General features: G+C 34.6%; 1 protein-coding gene across 5 annotated transcripts in view; it reads left to right on the plus strand.

The window, feature by feature from the left end:
- LOC116341300 (putative uncharacterized protein DDB_G0271606) overlaps positions 1–24,154 on the plus strand; it is a 179,479-nt gene that overhangs the window by 146,061 nt on the left and 9,264 nt on the right. For all 5 annotated transcript variants that reach the window (XM_031768270.1, XM_031768269.1, XM_031768267.1 and 2 more), the window contains 5 exons: positions 17,241–17,424; positions 17,522–17,662; positions 17,740–17,898; positions 22,507–23,053; positions 23,118–23,947. In XM_031768270.1, the coding sequence (XP_031624130.1) occupies positions 17,241–17,424; positions 17,522–17,662; positions 17,740–17,898; positions 22,507–23,053; positions 23,118–23,947 (1,861 nt within the window). The remainder of the gene's footprint in view (positions 1–17,240; positions 17,425–17,521; positions 17,663–17,739; positions 17,899–22,506; positions 23,054–23,117; positions 23,948–24,154) is intronic.

Here is a 24,154-nt window from a genome sequence, read left to right on the forward strand (position 1 = left end):
TAGGTGAAATTGAAAACTTTTATTAACACTTCGATACCTTTACTGGTTAGGTTATTCATTTTTTTTCGCTAGTTCATTCGTTCTTTTTAGCAATTTGCAACGGGGCAAAACGCATTCAAAACGGCGCTGTGCTGTTTTATGGGCCAAGCGCTCATCAAGATATATTGCGGAACTATAAAAATGAAAATAATTTCCTTCGATTCGCGCACAGTCTTTATTTGCGTTGATAGCTAATTTTTCCTCTTCTTCTTCTTATTTGATGCATGTATTTGTGGTTTTCTACGTACACTTCAAGTAATTCAGTTGCGGTTCTCAAGCATATATTTATTCGTGGGTTGGTTTGCTGCTTGCTTTATATATTTTTTCGATTTGTGCACGATTTTTTATTCCAGTTCGTTTTTTTATGTTGTTAACGTTGGTTTTAACGGCCATCTTATTGCGACAATATTTATATTCGCACATAAAATTTGATCTTTTTCACATTACGCATTCAACCAGTCGTTCTCTCCCCCTCTTTCTTTCTCTTTTTCTTTCTCTCTTGTTTCGAACTGCACATTTTTTGTCGTTGTGCGTGCATGTACACAGTCAATTTAAATCTTTGATTTATCCATTCATTTGCCGTGGAAAATTTCATTTCTATTATTTTCACCCATTCTCCTCTCTTCACGATTCCTTTCTTTTTTTTCTCAAGAGAAATGAGCTTTGTTTACACAAAATTGAGATTTTGCATCAGTAAAAGTAGCAGCAATACCAAAATAACAGCGTTGATGGCCTTGCAAAAGTAACCTGCATGAAATTCACATTTTAATGCAACAATTTATATTCATGCGAAGTGAATGCAACGAGGTAGAATAACATTTTCCTTACTCTTCATATGCCCTCTCTCATGCGAAGCTACTCAAAGTCCATTATGGGTGGTGGTGGAATTTCGAATGATGCTCAAAAATGGAATGAAAATAGTTTATTTTTTGCTTCTTTTTTTTGGGGGAGAAACCTTGAAAAACTCTTTTCCGTTAATTTTTACGGTATCTCTATTTCACACTTTTTCATCTCTTATTTTCCTGAAGCGAAACGAGAGAAAAATCGATTAAAACCTGCTGAAACCGCAACAGCAACAAGCTTAAAAGCATACGTGTAAATTATGCACCAACTAATTTTCATATTAAATCAAATATTTACTATATGCAAGATTGTGCTTCCCTTCTCAATCCAATTTCATCCAAAGTCACACATTGCAAGCTAAAGAGCTTTTTGGCGCGCGCGCTCTCCTCCTTTCGTTTTCTGTTTTTGTCGTTCATTTAGTTCTCTGCAGTTCTTGCAGTTAGTGTCTCCGTGATCTCGTTCTTACTTCTTTTCTATCATTTTGCGTGCAAAAGATTGCACGTTTCGCATTTACACAACGAAGCTCTTCTGCACTATACCGAAAGTGTTTTCAACATCCGTGCGCAAACACACATTTTTTTGCGTATTTACACATTTCAGCCATCCTTCTACCGTTTCCTTCCTGCGGATATTGGAACGAAGTGTGCAGCAGTGTTTGATCCTTTTTTTTCTCAACTCTCCCATCCACTCTCACACTGTTTTCATTTCAAAAACGATTCTTGCATGCAATTCCATTTAAAATCTTTGTGCCATTGAAAAGTGCAAGAAAATACCAAAAAGAAAATGGATGAAAAGTAATAGCACATAAAATGTTAAAATGAAACGCACAAAGTAAAAAGCTCACCATCGAAAAGCCGATACGGTGTATGGGATCCAAATGAAATTATGGTGGTGTTTGAAAGCTTGTCAATGTTATAAGATTGTGTGTATGCGTGTTGATGAGATGGCACCTTTCATGTAGTCGTCGGCAATGGAAATGACACTTCTTCGCCCGAACGCGTAGTTTTTCTTTTTCCCGTTGACAGAATTCAAATTAAAAGTTTCACTAAAGGTATAGCAAACAAATCAGCGGTAGCTAAACAGCGTACCGAACAGAGATTAAAAAAGATAAAGAGAAACACGAAACCAATAAAAAAAACGGCTTTCGAGCATTTTCAGAGGTAGAAAAAAAAAGCCAAGTGTTTCGATTTCAAAAAGAAAATTGCAAACAGGAAAACAAGTGCATATATATAATTTTACCTTGACTCATTTTCCACAGCACATACCTTTTCATCATCATTACCTAGCCAACACACTCTTGTCAGTGCACAGTAAATAGACGATATGAAGAGAGAAGGAAAAAAAAAGCACGAAATGTTTTTAATTAAGTTGTTCATCAAAGCTTTAATTCCTCGCATACAGTGAGTACAAGAGCCATTAATGAGATCTGCTGCCAGTGGCAGCAAATATTTCATTTTTATTAGACACCTCGTCGCTCCTCTCTCGAAACATTAATGAGGCGAAAATCTTGTGAATTTTTTCGAAGAAGGAAAATGAAACATACGCTCAAAACTTTTGAATAGAACTTGAAAGTAATTTGTTGAATTGAATGTTTTATTATGTCCTCCTGTTCAGTTCTTCGTATTCGTTAAATTTTACCGCTTCGAAAATGATTTATTTGTCAATTTATTAGCAACCATTTGGAATGGTGTATTTCGACAATTCGAAAAGTTTTTCGACGCTCGTATAGCAAAAGTGATTAGAAGTTGTTGATTCGATTCTGTTTTGACATAAAAATGGGAAAAAGTGACATTTTTCATTTGGATGTGTATAAGAAATGCACCGCACCGGAATTTGTTGTTATTGTGCAGTTCGCGATAGTCATTTCGAATCGGTTAATGTGGAAAAGTTTTTGGGTATTTTTTTTGGAGAATATTTTGTTCTCATAAAAACGCAAATAAATATGTTGACTGATATCAGTGGCAAGCATGCACGTCAGCTTGATAGGCTATAAATGTAATTTTTATTAATACTGCGTCGTAATGAGTTTCTCTTTCTAAGAAAGTAAGCAATCGTTCGTTGCCTTTTTTCGGCTGTGTAATTGAACCGAACAAGCATAAAAACTAGACTATAGTATCAGATCGAAAAAAGAACTCTACAGTGTAGATGAAATGAGTTTAGTGCAATCCCTTTTTTCGCTTCATACACAATCGTTTTCGGTACATGTAATCGTCTTTATCTCTCGACAGCAAAAAAAAAACACATTATTACATTCTTACCAATGAAAATACATTTTATTTTGATTGTTTTGTCGGAGAGTTTTTGTGCATATTTTGCGCTAAAGTTGACAAATTTTATTATATCATCAAGTGCGTTGGCGTCCCATTCTTTTTCGTTCTTAATTTAACGAAACAGAAAAAAATAACGATTTTCTTAACGTTGATTATTACTCAATTTTCATGGAATACACACGAAAATAAACTGTTCCACATTTATTTTACATGTTTACATTCGTATTATCGCTTTCTTTTTCTGGAACTGTTTTTTTTTAATTCTTTATTTTATTGTTTTTTTAAGTGTTCGCATTCTATTTATTTGTTTCGTATTCCACTGGTGATATATATTTACATGTTATCGTTTGGAGTATGAAGTGCTGATGCGAATTTTAATAAAGAAAAAAGATTGTGCAAAGCCGACAATGGAAAGACAAGCGGAAAAAAAATACATGCAATGCTAAATTGTAATTAAGAATTGAGTATAGTGCATCAATGCCATCTGTGAGCTTTGTAATTGTGGTATTTTTTTTTTCATTTTCTATAATATGTAGATATATTATGTGTGTTACACGCTTTTTATTATTCTATATGCATAACCTACATAAAATACACCAAAATTTTCTGTGTTTATCGCTGAATGAATAATATATTTGGAAACAAAAAGAGTAGCAAATTTAACGTAAATACCGAAAGATGAACAGAGATGGAACTTAATATGTAGTAAAATGTAAAGACACACCATATATCGTCGATATATAGTAAAATCCAGCTCCGCCCGCATAGAATCATTTTCGTTTCAAATCATTATCTTGACGCATCGTCGATATAAGCACTAAACCAAAATGATGATGTGTAAATAAATAAAGTAATTGTCGTTGACTGGTTGGCCTGTTTGTTGGTGGCGGCCGGGAATTCGGTGCGTTATAGACATTAATTTAATACTGACGTAGAGAGCGAGAGAGAGAGAGAGAGAGAGAAGAGCCGTATTGGGTTATTTTAGGTGTTCTTGCACAATATTTATTATCAAGTGATTCATGAAGGTTCGTGTTGTGTTTGGATTTTTTTTTACAACGTTCGCAATTCAAATTCTCCCCGCATTTTCGTGTTTCTGTTCGGGGGCGCTTTGAATTTTGTAATGAGCCAATGTGGAGTGTTTTTTTCCATTCGCATTTTATTACTCTTTATCACACGTCTAATGTTAAAATTTATTCACATTAATACAAATCGTTGTGTATCTTTATCGTTGCACATTTGCGGTAATTTGCTATTCTTGACCTTTACTATGCCATATTTCTTCAATCGTTACAAATTCCCGATTTCGCCCCTTTGCCGCCCAAATGCTCCGAAATTTAAGATAATTTATTCATATGACCGTTTCAAATTATGTAAAATTTGAAATTTCCACAATGTGTGAGTGTGAAAAGTGAAAGAAAGTCGTCATCGTCGTCATCGCATTCTTGATGATGTTGCAAGAGCGCAGGCGTTTACATTCACTTTCGTCAATCGCATACGTTTTATTCGTTCGATGTAAAAAAAATATCATAAATCTTCGTTGTCGGTTGTTACGTTTATTTCACTCTGATACAAACGGAACTAAATTAAGATCGTTTTTATATCGAAATCAATGCAGATCGAAATGAATAAATTAATTAAATGATCACATTTACGAATGTCATACAAAGTAAGTAAAGAGTAGTTTTCACGTTTTCAGTTAATTCTGAACGAGAGTGAAAAAGCACGCCAATTAATTTCGCTTAAGCTTAATGAGAATTAAATAAATAAATAAAAAAAACATGCAAACACGACGGTGAGTCAAGTGATTTTATTTGTCGTTCTCGCAATTTCACGGGAAAAACGAAAAAAAAAAACGGTAAGCGCGCAACTGCAAAAGCCACCAAAAATCGCGCACGCGTTCGCGCACTACTATTTTGTATGTATCTGCAAAGTGACCCACTTTACATTCATCATTGACCTGATTTAAAATATATATATATTTTTTGCACGAATCACGCATACGATAGCTTTTGGCTTTGCGCGACAACGATACGCGATATATACTACACTCAACAACCATCATGCCATTTTTTTTCTTTCGTTCGTTCAGTTGTGGATTTTATCATTTCCTTCCATGTGTCTGTATCGATCGCAATGCATGTTGTCCATTCATTAAACGTTGTTTCGTTGTTTTCGTGCAAATTCTCGTTGTCGTTGTTATTGTTGTTACTGTCGTCGTCGCCGATTATATTATGCACTTCAATATGCGACACACGAGAGAGCAAACGAAAAAAAAAAGTGATAGTGAAAATGACGGTGGGCAATATTTGAATTTTTAGCAGTGATTCAGGTGTTTTGTAATCGATACATTCAATCACAAGCGAAGCGGCGACACTCAAACGTGTGTTACATTATTGAATTTCATCATACGACGACAGTATCGACAAACTGTCGACAGTATTATGACAGTATGTGTATCTCGCAAAAACACACACACACGCGATCATTTATTTTGAAAATAGATTCGTTTCAATTTGATTTGAACAAGTCAATTGACATTTTTTTATGTAGTAAATTTTAAAATAGAATTTTACCAAATCTGACCTCACTTTCGTTCATAACACGCGCACACATGTTATTGCAACATTTACATTTACGTTCTATTGAACGTTGAATCATTCGCTCAATACGTAATGAGTCTATGTTTGCAATGAAATTAAATGAAATAATCAGCTGTTTATATGGGTGAATACATTGTGAATGCAATCGCTCGTTTGTAATGGAAGTAGTTGAAAAAAACAACAAAAAACAATTCGGAAATAAGGCAAATAAAAATAAACACCGAAAACGGAAAGAAAATTGCTTGCAGTTGCATGTGCGCATTAATTGTGCTTTGTATGCACACAAAACACGACAAAAAATGTATTAAAAAGCATGAAACAACAAATGTGCGCGGCATGCTTTAATACTAGCACTTTAATTACATTTCTTATTATCGTTTATGATCATTTTTTGTGTGTGTGCGACACAACGTCATTTTTGGTTGGTCTCGGATCCGCGTGTGTGTGTGTGCTTCTTATGCAGCCAAGTTAATGTGATTTAAAATGTTTCTGTTTTGTGTTCGTCTTGAAAATTAGAAAAACATTAAATTCACATTACGAAATGGTTCCAGATACAATTTTCTGCTCGTAAAACCTTTTACATTGTTCTTTGTTGCTGGCCGCCATTGTATTCCAGTATACAATGTTGAAAAGTCCGACCGTTTTCTCTAGAAAACAATCGACATAAAATGCAGAGCATTTCTCGATGGTATTGATATTGAACCGGACTAAACAATTAAACGAATTTAAAGCAATAAAAGAAGCCTTAGGAAGTGCTACTCGATCACGCAAATACAAATGTTCCCTTTTCACTTGTATTTTCTCGATGCAATTCAACTGCTAAATCCTTTGGTTTAGATTGTGCGAATAGCTCATTGTTATGCATCCGAAGTGCATTCGAACGAATCGGGATAAACAATTCAGGATGTGTTCGAACATGGTTTGAATGACAATATTGCATTTACAATGACCGACAATGCAATTCGGAAGAATTTTGTGAATTTTCTCAAAACTTTTATCGCTTTCTCACTCACTGTACAGGATTATTTGCAAACACACACACACAAAAAGAGAGAAGATGACTCATCATTTCCACGGCTACATGTGGAAAATCATAAATGCAAATGTTTGGGAATTCGATGCACATGAACAAGGCACTATTTGATGATAGTATCCCATGCAGCAGTGATTGTTTGTAGCAGCAGCAGCAGCAGTAACAACAATAGCATTGAATCTTTGATGGGATTTTACGTGTAACATTAACACAATGGTGCCATCGTAGCATACGTTCCAATGATAATGATGATGATGTCGTGTGTACGCTTGTACTATATCCCAAACAAAAGATATACGATGTAAAGCTGTTTGTTCAAAAGCAAGATAGAAGTGCTCGGTGTATTTGTGCAAAAGAGAGAACATTTTGTTTTTTTAAGATATGAAAAAGAGGGAAATATTCGTGCATCATAACTGTTCAATTTTCATTGTACAAAATAATACTGACACAAAAAAAGGAGCGCATAATGTGTGTACAGTGTACACACAAAGGTATAATCTCTAACACCATTTTGCATGTGCCAAGTGCAGCTGAGCATAGGAACAAATGTGACGATATAAAAGAAAACGATGTACGATGTGCATCTAATTTGAAAAAAGTAGCAGCAGCAGCAGCGTCGGCGGAATGAAAAACAAGCGTATTGCATCTCAGACACACTCGGTTGTGCGTTGATCACAATGAACATGTTACTGCATAACTGTACAAATACGTTTTTGCGTCTTGTTACCTTGTTTGTTGTTCGTACTTCTTGTTTGCTACCGATGTTGTTGTCATCATCGATGCCATTGCTGTTGCTAAGCTTCTATACAAGTCAATAGATTATTCGATCACTGAGAGTTTGACGTTTTATATTTGCTGCACCGTCTGTATGTGTGTACATTCTCTCGACATTCAGCTCGACTTTACAAATGCAAAGGCATGCATCGTATGCTTTAAGTTTATGGCTATGCTGCTTGGCAATGCAAATATTTGCAATGTGAACAAAGTGGTAGGAGTGTGCGGATTTGTTATGTATGCAAACGGCCCGTGCGCGCTCACACGCTTATGGAAAACAGAATGCATGACGACAATGAAATTAAGTGCAAGTGCAAGTTGTATAATCATGAACATTGGCTTTGCAAGATACCGTTTTACTTCGCATATATTATTCAATGTTGGACCATTAAAACAGTCGGTATAATATGCGTGCATGCGACGAATGGTGGTGACGACGACAACATCACATGCACGTACATTACATATCTCTCATATATCAAAATATTTATTCTTGCTCTAAGCTCTAACGAATAGCGAATAACATTCAACGGAGATTCTCTATTCAATGTCGTTTTGATTTCAGACCCATGCTGTGTGTGCGTTTTTTATTCTCTTCCAAACGAACACACACAAAATAAACAAACAAAGCATTGCCAATTTCAACTAAAACATAAATTTCAACAACGAAAAACTAGGAGAGGAAGAAAGGGAAATGGTTATTTTTGCATTGTTGCGTGCTGTGTCATGCGTAATATTGTTGAGTTACTCAAAACGAAATTTGAAGACACTCTCTGCACAAATAATACAGTGCTAGAATGTGCCAATATGCATTCAACCGCACACACATATACATTTATGAAACAAGAAAAACCGCACGAAATCGATTACACAAAGAACCTTTGGAGCATATGTAAAGCAAATATTTGCCATTGTGTAAAGAATTTAATCTCTTTTCATGTGTTTAAAATGTGTAAATTTATGCAAATCGCACACATACAGATAGAGAGAGAGATGAATACACACGAAAAAAACGATAGAGAGTAAAGTCACTTTGACAAATCGTTGAATTCATCGAGCTGCATTTATTCCAGATTCTATTTTGTATTCGTCTCCTCTTTTGTTTTGTTCATTCTGAATGCATACAAAGAACGAAGCCTTTTCATAGTGATACACATTGCAAACGGAATTACGTTGAAAATGATTACGCACAAAGTCAAACAACACACATACAAAGGCACATGGATGTTTTCAATAGAATGAAAGCGCAATATTGAGCAATTTATGGCAACGTTCAGTCGACACCGCAAAAGTAATACACAATCGATTCCGCTGAATGGTATACAACCGTTGATGTTGTTGTATTTTTCTCTCACTCCTACCCTCGATCCCTCTTTCACAGCAATATTTCCGCCACAACGTCCAAGTGCATGTACGCGATTGTGCATCGATGCATTTGCGAAAAAAAGTGCTTGCACATCGGAAAAAAATTGCACACAAAATATCGGGTACAGTTGAACCATACACATGTAAGCACATTCGCTTTGTGCATTGACGCCGAATAAAAAGCTACAAAACCCGAAACGATTTTCAAGCGGACGCCACGGATATTGAAAAAAAAAATAGAAGTGTACCTAAAGCACACAAGCATGCAGCAAAATCGTTTGGTGTTTCAATGCAAGAGAGTTAGAGAAGTGCAATGCATGTATGCTGTGTACACGGGTCTTGCTGTCTCTCCCTCTCTCATTCAGTATAACGTCGCAATAGCGAAAAAATTGAGGCCAGTGGGTCAGAGTCGAGCCGAACTTATAAGCTAGAATCTGGGGTAAGGCTAATGCAAAAAGTGCACCATATATATATACACACACTTCACCCACAGTGAACGAACAGCGCATACAACACTAAGCTTCGTTCGGTATAACTCTTCTTGCTTCGACCAATACATGCACACTTGCCACGAATGTGTGTGCAGCTCATCACAAAACTGTGACTGGCTATTCAATTCAATGTACACCAACACTTGTAACACCATCTCTCAAATCACTCTCTCAAAATTGAATTAAAATTCGTTACGTTCGTTGTTATTTCCATTATTTTCTCGTATTTTCGGTCGGTCCCTTCGGTTATACATCGACCCGTATTCAACGAACGAACAACAATATACGGAGTAATAATAGCACATTTTGCAAAGAATGAAAACAAAAACAAAAAATATAAAAACACAAGAGAAAATAAATTGAACATGCAACGCAATACATATACGAATGAAACACACAGCTTACGAATAATGCTTGTAACTCAATATATATGTACGTATACATCCATTGTATGCATCGACGTTCGTGTTGCATTCGTTGGCATTATAACATTCAATTGGATTTTCGTAATACGCTTTTTTATGCATGTTTTAATACTGATCATTTTTGGCTCGTTGCGGTTGTGGTTGATGACGAACAAAACAATCTGAGTTTTGGGTACGTGTATGTGTGTATGCGTTTGAGAATAGTTTTCATGAAGTTTACGATTGAAAACTTTGTAAACTTGTCATACGATTTACGCCTACTGTATTTTGCTGCATGCAAATCGTTTGCATTGGCAATAATAATTTGCCTTTGAATAAACGAAATGCGCGCACGAGAATCACACGAACCGTATGCCCCAGCATACCAATATAAGAAACGAACTGCATTCGAAACGAAATTGAAATTGAATTGAAAGCGCACACGCGAATGAAAAAAAGAGGAAGATACGGATGAAAACAATGCGGTTGTCAGTTTTGTGTGTATGTATTTAGCGTTAAAGAAATCACTAAAGGCTTTTTGATGCATTTTTTCCACTTAAAATACTCTGTTCTTGCCACTTCGCTCTTCACTCTCCTCTTTGCTTATTATTCGTACATTTTCTCTCATTCTCTCTCTATATATTATTTTCATTTACTCGTTCTTGCACTTCTCTCTTTGTGTTTTTTTTGCGATCGACTCCGTTTTGGCATTGCCATTTTGTGTTTGTTGTTCGCAAACGAGGCAAACAATATCCGCGTAACACAATGCATATATTGAACATGAATAGATGCACAATGTCGTGGAAACGTTTCACTTTTCAATGGTTCTCTCAATACCGTCAGAGTCAGTGCGAGAGAGAGAGAGAGAGAGAGAGAGAGAGCAAAAGAAACAAATAAACCGATCGCACATTCTTAATAAGAGCCAGTGCAATTGAATTTCCGCTCAGTGGATTCTTGTGTTATGAAATCAAATTGAATGAAATGCGCGCAAGAGAAAGAGTGAAAAATGTATCGGGGGTAAATGTATTGTGAATTTGCGTAGGTCATGGTGCACTTTAAATGGGTCAAATTGCGTGAGAGCATCATTCATACTCATACGTATTGTCTCGTAGGGCGAAAGTAAACAACAACAACAAAAAGACAGGAAAAAATACTTTCCAAAGACTCGGAAAATTTTAATGATTTCAAATGTCATATTTACTTCGAGTTAATCCAACGCTAATGTGTATGAATCACATTTCACACAATGAACGAAGGCGAATCGCATCATTTCAATATTTATTTTATATCATCAGTAATGTCGTTGTCGTCGTTACACTTATTTTTTTGTCATTCCACCTACGTCATATGAAAGACTACCGTAACAACCATTTCATCTTCGCATAGTTACAGCTGTTTTCTTTTTCAGTCGCATTCAAAATATCGAACTCGAAATTTACTGTCATCGAACACACACTCACGCACACATACATTTATGATATTTCATTACAAAAAACACAAACATTTACGGTTTTATTTTCTATCTCTCGCTCAATCCCCTTCATCTTTTGTTGCTCTCGCTTTCATTATACACTTTACATTTATGCGATGCACAAAAAGAACAATATATATTGTTAGTTGGTTATACTATCTCGAAACTCTCGTGTTACATTTTACTTACTTATTCAATTTGTGTTGGTTTTGTCGTGTGCGCTTTCAATTTTTTTTCTCCAAAATAAATAAGATAAAAATGGAATAGAATAGGAAAGAGTAATGAAATAGCTCATCGTTTGCGTGTTTTATACTTCATCCATAGAATAAGATAAAAAGTGAAAAAAAAAATCCGTAGCTATAAAGAAGAAAAAAAAAAGTATTTTAAAAAGTGTTTGTGCAGTGTGCACAAATTTTATTTGGGTCATGTTTCTTTCATTTTGTTTTCATTTATGGTTGTTGTCTCTCTTCAAGTTTTTTTCTTCTCTCTCGCTTAATTCATTTCAAAGTAATTTACAATGACGAAAAACTAAACAAGAGATTCGGTTTGACGCTGGTGCTGTTGTTGCTTTTGTTTAAAAATTAAATATTCTATATCCACTCCGCAAAAATAAACTATTTACTCTTGCTTTCATTACTCACGCTGTGGTGTGGTGTGGTGTATAGTGTTTTCGAAAGCATTGAAAATTAATAATGAATTTCATTGGAAGCGAAAACAATCGCATAAAAATAAAGCAAGAGGCACGGTAACGGGCGCGCGTGCTATTCGATGAAGACAAATAAACGCAACGGGTGAAATTTGAGTGCAAAAAGCACTTTTCAAGATTCACTGCCAAACCGATGAAGATGATATAAAATTGATAGTATTGTTTAAATAATAAGTGTAACATAATTTAAGATCAGTGTAAATATTTGTGTGAAATCCAAGATAGAGAGAACGGTTTTTGTTTAATGTGTGTTGCATTTTTGCACAAAGTGTTTAACAACATACTTCAAGTCAAACTCATCAAGCTATATCAATTTGGCTTTATGTTGCCAGTGCGCGCATTCATTCCGCTCCTCACGCGTAATGTAAACAAGTTTCAATTGTGCTAAAGAGAGAAACAAAAAAAAAATAACAACACAAAACACACTAAAAGCGATTGCAATAAACGAGAGATAGTGAGAATGAAGCAAAAAAAAGGGAGAAAGAGAAAAGAAAAAAAAATATAAAATACAATTAAATCTCAATTATTGGCCGCAATAAAAAACATTGTGAGCTATACAAACAAGCAACAATAAAGTTGCGTATCGACATTAACGATAGAGATATGAAAAATAATAATTACGATTTAATGCTTTCGCTTTCAATTTTGATCGACTCTGTGGAATTGGAAAAAACAAGCGGCCATAATCGAATGAACGCAATATTCAATTTTGTATTATGTCAGTGAAACGGCCATACCAAAAGAGATATTGCAGTTGCGCCGCTTGCATTGCGCGTTTGGCCGTCCGCCCGAATAAAAATGAAACAGAAAAAAAATGTCGATGGCACTGAGCCGCAACTCAATTGAGCGCGGCGGCCAAATTCGCATCGGAAAATCAAGCGAAACGAAATCAGAAAAAACGAGCAAACACACAAGAAAGAATAGATAGAGCGAAGTATAAAACCTGACACCGACATACATACTGACAATAACTTTCACGATGAACAACACACAATCTAATTATTACACACAAACTAATCACATGTGGCGTTTTCGCTCTCATTGCAAGCAACAAAAAAAACGTATTGGCATTGGTAATGAATACATAACAGCACTGTGATTGCTGCACTTCTCCCTTTCCCTCTTGCACACGATGATAAAAAGAAGAAAAATTAAGCGCTGATGAAAGTTTTCGATATATTGTTCATGATCACCATCTAGCTGATGCATGCTGTTTCGCATTCATTTGTTTTCTTTTGCGTGAAGTTAAAATAACATAATTCGAAAGAAAACAAAGCATTTGTTACTTTCGATTTCATTGGATTGCCACCTATGTGTTCAATGCAAACTGAATAGATTACTTTTTTAATTGGGTCAATTGTTCTTCCTTCCAATTTATCATAAATGAAATTATCGGCTCACTTGGTGATTTTATTTATCGGGTACAGCTTGAGAAAGAGAGCAGGAAAATGTACATTGATTTTGATTCTTGTTCCAGTTTTTTGCCTGTCAATATATATTTACAAATAAATCAAGCACAAAACAATTTCGATCAACCGTTGTCAATTTCACGAGAGAGAGAGAGAGAGAGAGAGAGAGAGAGAGAGAGAGAGAGAGAGAGAGAAAATGCGATAAAAACCAATTATCAGAGAACAGACAATTAATGCCTTATCTTTGTTTTTGCATTTTGAAAAAAAAAAAAAACACTTGAACATTCCACTTGTGAGTGTCCAATATACACTCGTGTGTGCTTGCGCTTCTATCTCACTAATTTTACACCAAATTGTATTCGAACTGAAGAACATTGTAATTCAAGTGGTTATAAACGCTTTGAACGCACTTTTGCAAGTGCTCAAGATATTCCAGATTTGTTCGTATTCTTTTTCTTTGATTTAGTTCACATTTTGTAAATCGCCTGTTCAATTGCAAAAAAAAACACATATATAGCGGAGAAATACTTTGTATTATATAAAAAAATTGTATGGATGTTGCTGAACAAATAACACAGTCACAACAGATGTTCAGCAGAAATACAAAACAAAAGAGAGTCACCTGTGTTGAAACAGATACATGACGAGCGAGAAATAAAATTTGATTCAAAATAAATGATAATAATCTTCATTAAATCCAAACTCTTATTTTTTTCGTAAATATGAGACCAATAAATATTTCATCACATTCTAGTATGTGTCTTCAGTTATCACAGATCGGTATTCCGTTCGCCAACTCTCTCGCCCGATGGCAATCAGGATTCTAGCTTGTTTTTTATTGCGGAAAAGATTTTTCTTATTGCCAAGAATACAATGAACATATTCTTTTGAAAAGAATGGCAATCGTCGAATGAAATATTTCATGTAAACATGTGTGCAGAAGCAACCAGAAGCAAAAAAGGTGCTTCATTTTATTTGAAAATGGCATGTGGAGATTAAACAACGTTTAAGACCAATAAAAGTGCTATTGTAATCTTCAGTTTAAGTAGCAGCAATCATATATGTATGCATCAGAGAAGTGTACCTATTAACATTATTAAACAAGTATTAGTGGAATTTATGTCATGTATCTGCTGTGCCAATGAAATTCTCTTAACCATTTTCATAAGAATTTCAGCATTTATGTGTGGCACGTTAAAGGCACTGAAAAGCCACAATTAAAACTCCGCTATGCGTATAGGGAAAAATAAACGAGAGACTGTAAAAGAAAAATACATTGAAAAAGGTAGAATGAGAGAGAGATAGTTGGCAAAAGCCCGAATGAAGTGAAAATCCAAAGTTGAATTACGTTCAAAGTTAAATGACAGGTAATTTCATTTAATAGTTACTTATTATGCGCTCTCAACAAAGTGACTTTAGTAGTTTTCTCTCTATATCTATCTCTTATCGTTTTTACATTAATGCATCTAAAAATCCATCCACATTCACACACTCATAGTGAAGCTGTGTACATTTCTGAGTTAAAGTTATACATTCGTTATGGCAACAAATTGAAAAGTTTATTTTCAACTGATAAAAGATTTACCAAAATTGCTACTCCAACTTTTAGCTTTGCGAAAAAGTTCACCGCTTTAACTGTCAAGCTCATTTATTTATTATCAAAGTTAAAGAAAATCTCTCTCTCTCTCTCTCTCTCTCTCCGGCATCTAATTCCATTCCTAGTTAATTTTTTTTTTCGAATCGTTTTGTACTAATGTTCATTCAATTTGTGCAATAGAATTGATTACAATTTGTTTATGATAATTACAAGTTTCATCATCGACGATGATGATCAATTACATGCAACTTTACCGTTTTTCTCTGCATTTGACATTACTTAATCGAGATGCGGTTGGAATCGAATTCACTTCACTATCGCTGATATCTGACTAATTAAATGCTAGACGGATTTTCTCGTTTGCATTTGAATGTCGTCTAAAGCGACAAATTTTATGGGAGCTTGTGCGATGGGAAAAGTGCTCTTGATTTATATGTGAACGTCTTTGTCACTTTTCAATCAGTCATTTGGTTTGATTGGTCCGTTGTATTGATTGCTTGAACGTGATGATTGTTATCAATCGCAAGATGACTGTGTTGTTCCCTCATTTGTGTTGTGCACAAGCTGAAGTGGCACCGATTCGCACAGTACATCAAGTTCGCATTTTGTGACGGACGGGATTTAATTGAAATTCCCCACACCGGATAAGTAATTAGCATGGTGGTCGCATCGGTTCACTTGGAATTAATTTCAATATTTACTTTTAATTACAGCAAAAAACAGTTCAACTTCAATCACGTCTCTTTCTTGTATTTCTCATGGTGGTGTTGCTCTGATTTTTTTTCCAATGCTAAACATATGCTGGTATCGATGTGTAAACAAAAAGAGCGATAGGAAAAAACATACATGCGCGCAATACGTTTTTTCCGTTCAACAATGACATTGAGAGAGAGAAAAAATTTCCCAAAAAAATGTTGCCGAAATAAAGCGGCACTGATAAAATGATGATCAATTCTTTGAAATCAAATGAATATAACTTTTGATGAAGAGCAATGCCTTAGTTAGTTGAGCGGCTAGTTATTCTAAATAGATGCCATTTATATCAATAAATAAAAATGAATTGCGAGAAAGCGTATATGCTCTTGAAATGCTCTATTCAAATGCATGTAATTCGCCTGATGCTTCTGCAGGACAATTGCGAGAAGATTGCGTGGCCTTCTCTATTATTTGTTTAAACTCGAGTGTCAAATAGTTAAAGGTCATTTTAATCTACATTGGTTGGCCCGAAAAGAATTGAATTTATGGAAATTATGCGGTGTGTGTGCCTTATCTGGAGCAACAACCACTGTGAATCAGTAAATTGGTGCAAATCATCAAAACAACTAATAAAATGCGATTTTTTCTTTTTGAATAATAGACGAAATTTCATTCATTCATACGCATATTAAGTGGTCACATTTTTTTTGTGGGATGACACTAGCTTTGTTTTGGCTTTCTTTCTCACGTTTGTTTCTATTTGGCTTCATATTTCACGAGTATTATTCCATTTGTCGGTGAATTCTTTGTTTGCATCGTATACAATTGCGCCTTATTTTTCTGACGCCGGTGCTTTTTCGTTGTTATTTTTTTCAATTAAATGGCTTTGTATGTGTTCTGTGGTTCTTATGAAGACGTCATCATCAAAAATAATATTGAAATATATTGAACTCTCTGTTATACATCTGCAGAAACATGCTAAACACAAAATAAATTTGGCATAGACAACTTCATTTGTAACAGATATACAGTCGATTTTTCACTGTGTATTATCGTATGTGTTTTTGAGGTTGGAATAAAATGAGCAGCAACGATATAGACAAAGTTTTTCGTCTAAAGGAAGAAAAAGATTGGCTGCTGTGGAAATTTCAGACTTCAATTCTGTTCAAATACCATGAGGTCTATGACATAGTCGTCGGCACGGAAAAACGACCAGATACAGAAAGTGAACATGATTCGAAACTGGTCACCTTTAATAAAAACGACATCAAAGCACAGCGATCAATAACATCGACAATAGATAGAAAAGCGCTGTTGCACATTGTGAATTCTAAAATATCAACGGGGTTGTGGTCAAAATTGTGTAGTAATAATCAAATAATCAAATCAAATCCATTTGAGTTTGGTGGTTCTCAGTGAGTGAATTTCCTAATAAAGCACACAAAGAAAATGGACACCATTTCATTTTGATCAAATCCAATTTTTCGTTTTATACATTTATTTTCAATACTAATCTTCTTATTCCATTTTTTGTTGTTACAGGCTCGGGCCTTGTGAACTTCCACTACCCGAACAGTGGTTATCGCATACATCAGCATCACAGCTATCGCAACAGTCCTTAAATTCACTGTTGTTATCACCACGTGCTGCAAATAATAATAATAATATCAATACAAATAATAATAATATAACAAACAATAACAACTTTAATATACCGCAACAACAGGTAAGGCAGAGAGAAATACAAATTAATAATGATTGAATTAAAATGTATGTGACCGGAATTTTCCATTATTATTATTATTTTTTTTTTTTAATTTCAGACACAAGTGCAACAATCACCGAATAATCAACAAATTAATCAGAATTCTTCGAATCAGACGAAAATAATGAACGCGGTCGCATCGGCAGTGGCATGTCCACCAGCTGCATCGAAAAAAATTCGAAGACGCCCAGAAAATAAGGTGAGTCGAAGGTTTTATTCATTTGCCAATTTCATTCTAACCACAAAATTTCAAAATTTTCTTCCGTTTTGCCGCAGCCACAATCACAAATCAATAAATGTAATAATGAAAAACGTCGACGCGAACAAGAAAATGAATACATCGAACAATTGGGCGAATTTATTCACATTAATAAACGGGACATGAATGCTCCCAAACCTGACAAAGCAGCTATTTTAAATGAAGTTGTAAAACATGTAAGTACACTCTCATTCTCTCTCCCGGTCATTTTGGACGAAAATTAATAATTGAGTTTATGAATTTTCTGCACCGGAAATTCCATATACATATACTAATTGCATTTCAAAAGCAAACATATTCCCTTTCGTTGTTGACCAAAACGAAATTGAAGCGAGTCTTTCGGGCGCATTAATATTACATCGAAAACCAATTAATTATTCGAACAATTTGGTTTTGATCAAGTTTGCCGAATGGAAAAATTCGGTTTAATTTACTTTTTTCGTCTTTTCACATCCACCACTTAGATGTACATAATCCTTTTGTATTTTTATCGCACGCACTTGGAAAGGCGGTGGGATTACGGGTGTTATTAGATGCACGCATATCAAATTTATTATTGCTGTTACACTTAATAACAATGTGAAAAGACAATTGAATTTCATCCGAAATGAAGTTGCACATACACCCAGACACTATGTGTATCGAGATCGACAAACATGAATTTGATATTTGCTTTAACAGCCGCCTGTCATTTGTTATCATGTTAATCCGATCTTAATAAACATAATACGATTTTATATACATTTTTTCGAATTACAACGAACCTTTTCCCTTCGAAAGAGAAGCTTTTAATACTAAATACATCCCGAAAAATACCCAAATATATTACGTGCTTTTTGAAGAAACATCGAACAATCCAGCCATCTCTTTAATCACAATGATGTATAAAGTAATAGCTTTAAAGTCGAATGAATGTATTTTATTATCATGTTGAACGAACGGGGTTCGAAAGCCGTTTTTTTTGTTCCTTTTTGCTCTCTCAAATGCCAAAAATAACAGTGAAACTACAACCACATTAAATAAACATGGTGTGTTTCTATTCTATTTGCGGTAATAATTCAATTGAAAGAAAATCCAATTATTCCGTTTTCTCTATATAGCTTACTCGGTGACGTTCGAGAAATATATATACGATATGAAGCGAACACGTTTTTTTTTGGCTGGAAATAGAATGAACGTTTCGCGTTTCATACATATTGAAGTAACAACACAGACTATCACAATCAATAATTGATGTCCGAACAAGTAATAAGCACTGTATATTTCCTTTTTTCGGCAACATTAGTTCAAAGCTGGAAAACGTTTTCATGGTGCTATATAAAATGGTGCAATGACAATAGAGGCACATAGAATGTACACCGATTTAATAAAATAAAGCGCTGTTGGTAAATTCATTATTTATAAGTGCAATGAACGTATCTATTTATTTAGTGTAATTGATTCTTTTGTTTCGCACATTTTGCCCATTTCCTTGTTACAAAAACCATCCAAATTCACAAGGAAAATAAACAGATGAATTGAAAAATGAATTTTGCACAAAATTCTGAAATCGCTTAATTCGAAAAAAAATTTAAGCAAATAGTCAGACACACAAATATACTGAATTGTATTCCAAATATTATGGAATTTACTTTTCATTTCGATGTTATGGAATTTATTATATTCTCGAATGTTTTTTTTTAAATAAACTCGATCCGACATGGTGAAAGTCATGATGACTTAGTCATGGACTTTTTTTTATTTTGTCAATTTGTATGAATTTCTTTGAAATTCCTTAACTGACGGAAAAGTATTAAATTTTCATTATTTCATGATACCTTTTCTTGTTTTGAGCTTTCTTCTGACTCTTCACCATTTTTTACTTCATTAAAATTTGTCTGTCATTCTTTTGTTTTTTTTTTTTAGCTTTATTTATATCTTCCTTTAAAACTCAATTACAAACATCCGTTTGAAATGTCTTCTGTAAGAAAAAGTCTTCTCATTTGATGGAAAAAATATATTTTTCTTTGGGAGGGAGGTATTCTTTCGTTGAAAACAACGTCAACAGTATCGTTGTCTTTGATAAATTTTATTTTATTTTTTGTGATCTCTGTTGTCATTAAAAAGCATTTATTTCATTTGATCATGTCGAAAAGAAAAGGATGTCATGTTTTTCGTTCGATATGTGTATAATATTTGTTGTGTATCACAACGCCCCTCACGGCGACGCCTGTCCAAAACCGAATGAATTATGGTCGTTTTGGCCAAAAAAAAAAAGAGCATACACACGCGCGCGCGCAACGGCATTCACGAAAGCCAAAGTATTTAGTTAAACATTCAGCTGACTGTCGTATTGAATGGTCGATTTGAAGCGGTATTTTTCTCACTTTGAATACAATTTAGGCAAATAAAAAAGAAAATGTTGTGTGTAAAATTGGCACTGGAAATTTTGCGGTTACTTTTTTTTATCAATTCACTGCTTCAAAGCCTGCAATTGAGTTATGAGATTTTTCTTGGGAAACTGACGCAACAACAACAAAAAAGTGAATCATTATGACGTAGATTAAGTTGTCATTCTGCCAAAATATGTCATAATAAAATGTGAAACAATTCATTTTGAACGATTGAACGGATAAACGATACTCGTTTGTTTGGTTGGAAAATGTTTTTGTCTTTTTTTTCTTTCATAGAAAAATATACGGTCGAGTATTCACATTGAAATTGAACAACTGTTTCTTCCTTCAAACGTAAAATCAATGCATACACGCAATCATATTTCCTTTCTTGTTTTTCTCACTCTCTTTAAAGCGACAAATTGAGCTTGTTATAAATGCTGAGAGCACCGTAAAAATTATGTAAGCAAAGTGGCTTTGTGGTCAGTGTATGACATTTATGAGGCTTTATCATTTCAGTTCTCTCTCTCTCTCTGTCTTTCTCTCTCTTTCTCTCTTTCAATCTCTCACATTCTACCGCTCTTGTTTTACACGCATTTTATTTCTCTGTACTACCTCTCGTCTATTCCGTGCAACGCTGAGATCAACTTTATCGCCTTGTCTTTTGCGTTAATTAAATGTCCAACTTCTTGATATTAATTACCAAGTAGAAAATGATATAATACGTGGTTTTACACGGGCAAAACTGTTTTAGAACGAACAAGAACTGAGAAGAAAAAAAAGAAGAATATAAAAAAACTTGATTACAGCTCTATGTAATTGCTTAAAGAGCAAACGAATGAAGAAAAAAAAAAAAATAACGTGGCAAATGCGAATGACATTAATCGTATGTGCCGATTCAGCAACGCGCATAAAAAAACATTTGACGCTTTTGCGTGGCCAGCGTTAGCACTAAGTCAAATTCTTGTTCTAGCTCGGCAGCAAAAACGTATCTCGTTCGCCAGATACACCCATTCGAAAATGTCGCGTCGTGTACAGGTATAAAATTTATTAATGTTCACTTCAAAGTAATCACATGTTCAACTCTCGGTACACTCTTTGCATTTGTATGGAACAAAACCTAGACTTTTATTATTACACTTTGCATATATACATTTATTTTTCTCTCTCTTCAATTCGTGGGTATTTGTACGGATTCTTTTGATGCTTTGAAAACTAGTAGTGTAAAGTTGCAAAAACTAAATCATTAATTAACATTGAAACAAAAAGAAATACACACGTAGTAGTTGTCTTACGCTTTGTAGACCTGACGACAACAGCGACGACGACGATTTATAAACAACGATATATTCTTTGCCTAGAAGTGAGAAATCCATCTCATTTTCACATTGAATTCATTCGAACGAAAATAAATGAAAAAAAGAGAGAATTTCCATTTTAAAACGCACCCAGCCTAACAAGTGCGCCTTAATTTGTTCTTTGGATAAAATACAAAGTCGTATTTTTAATTTTTTTTTAAATTTAACCGTGTATACGTGCATATCTAATTTGAAACGAAGCAAACAATAATTACAACTGAAACTGAATTGTCAATCTCGAACGAAATGCGAAAACACCTGTCAAAAAACGAACAACAATAATGATGATGATCAACAATCTAACGAGACAGTTCTCTAAATGCTCGTGTATCTGTAATTCGTGCATTCCGCCCAATATTTAAAACCCAAATCCAACTAGTTGATCCCTGCTGACATCAACTTGCAATTACTTACAAAACTATTTTCAAACTATTTTTGAACAAATTTCGAAAATTTTAATTGTAATCCCTTATAGTTCCAATCAAATTCTATTCGAAAAAAAAAATTGTTCGGTAAAGTGGAAATGATTTGTCAGTAGGGAATGTACGAATTATTCATCTCGTACAAAATCCGTGATTTCAATATATTCTTTTTGCACATGCCGCACATGTAATGTATCCAAAAGGACCGCTGAATTATGGGCTAATATAAAAGACATTCGAAATTGGTGACGGATTTATAACCAACCATTTCGTTGTTATTCTTTTGTTGCAATTTTTGAATAATTTTTTTGTTCGCCACTCGCAAATGTCTTTGCCGAATTGATGTTGATTTATGTGGACAGTTTCTAGAAATGTTTTCACTTAAATAACTGCAGTCAGGCTTGCAAAAGACATAAATCATTCGTATTCCTTATTTTTCTCTCTCTTTCGGTTGTTTGCTATTTATGCGCACATTTGTCATTCGTTTAATGGATCATTGGACGCGTGCACATGAAAATTGACTCACCAAAATTTCGTAGTACACAAAATAGAGGAAATTGTTTGTTTTTGAATAAAATTAAAATGTGCAAAATCAGTTGCTTATAATTTGTTTAATTTTCTTTTCGTTGCAGTACAATAAACTCTGTGAAAAGAATAATCGCAAGTGCTCACCAACTTGTTCTGATTCGTGCACGATTCATCCGGTGCAACAAGGAGACGTCTCATCAACTGAATCCCATTTACCGGAAACATCGTTGAACGGTTCATCAAATCCAGATATTTTAGCCCAATTCGGTGCACTCGAGCACTATTTATCGTCATTCGATTTGGCATTAATTCAAATCAATTCGGAAGGTATCATTGAAACGGTGACAGAAAATATCAAAGATCTAATCCATTTCACATCGTCTGATCTATTGAAACAACCAATTTATTCGTACCTGCATGCTGGCGATCATGGTAAATTGAGCCCATTGCTGAATAATATGTCATTTCAATTGAACAGCTGGGATCGTCAAGATGATAATCAATCAGCACAAAATAAACGTACCATACAGAAACGCATCCGTATGTTGGTAAAGCATCCAGAAAGTAGTACCGAAACTATGGAAGAAAAACAACAACGTCAAGATAAATATGAAGAAATTATGTTGCATGCAACAGCAACATTTAACAAAGGTAAACATTTTATTTTTTTTATTTTTCAGTTTATTCACTGTTTTTCTTTCTCGTGTGCATACAGAAAACGGCGATGTTACTTCACCAGTTTTATGTTTATTACAACGAGCTGACGACGAACCATCGATTGAATCAACGATGCAACAACAGCAAACCCAACAACACCAATTAGAACAAATAACATTTCGTTTAGATCCATCGGGCACTATAATTAAAATGAATACCGAAAAATTGCGAAAATCATATGCGCAATCACTAACCAAAGAAAATTGCCGAACCATTCAAGATATCACACATATTCAGGATTTATCAAAATTACAGGACCATTTAAGGGATCTTATACAATGTAAAGGGCCAGCACAATCGTTGCCATATCGTATTCGTTTTGGTCAAGATACGTATGTGTATGTAAAGGCATGTTCACAATATTATCAAAATAGTAAACCAAACGAAAGTGATTTTATTATGTCACTGAATACGTTGCTCAACGACACCGATTTCTCCACATTTGAGACGAATTCAAACAAGACGACGATGTCACATGCAAGTACGAGTCAAATTAATGCACTCAATTCAAATATTGGCGGTCCATTGATGACAACCGTTATGAATGGTTCGGGCGTTGTACAATCAATGCAAAATCAAATGCAAACCGATACGAGTTTACAGCAGGATAACATTTATAATGCAGATTCATTTGAATTTTCATTCCCTGATACATTCGATATAAATGGCATGGAATCGGTTGGCATTGTATGGGACACAAGGCCGGATTCGAGAGCAAGTGTCACACCGGTTGGTACACCACGACCCGCATCTGAATTCAGCCCGATTGCGAGTGTATGCCAATCACCATTGACTGGCTATCATACTTCTCAACCAAGCCCATTACAGGTATTTATAGACACAAAAATATTCTAGTACTGCACTATTCTGAAAATAGCATTATAATTGGACATATCAGACCAGCCGATAAATTTTACCACTACATACAATTTTAAGAATTATATAACTTGTCAAATCATAACCTTAAATTGATGTTAGTGTTTTCATAGTACAATGGTATAAATCGCATGAATCTTTGACTTTTATCTGTAATTC

Source organism: Contarinia nasturtii, unplaced genomic scaffold (assembly GCF_009176525.2).
Source record: "Contarinia nasturtii isolate CC-2019 unplaced genomic scaffold, AAFC_CNas_1.1 Cnas_scaffold_695, whole genome shotgun sequence".
Lineage (NCBI taxonomy): Eukaryota > Metazoa > Arthropoda > Insecta > Diptera > Cecidomyiidae > Contarinia > Contarinia nasturtii.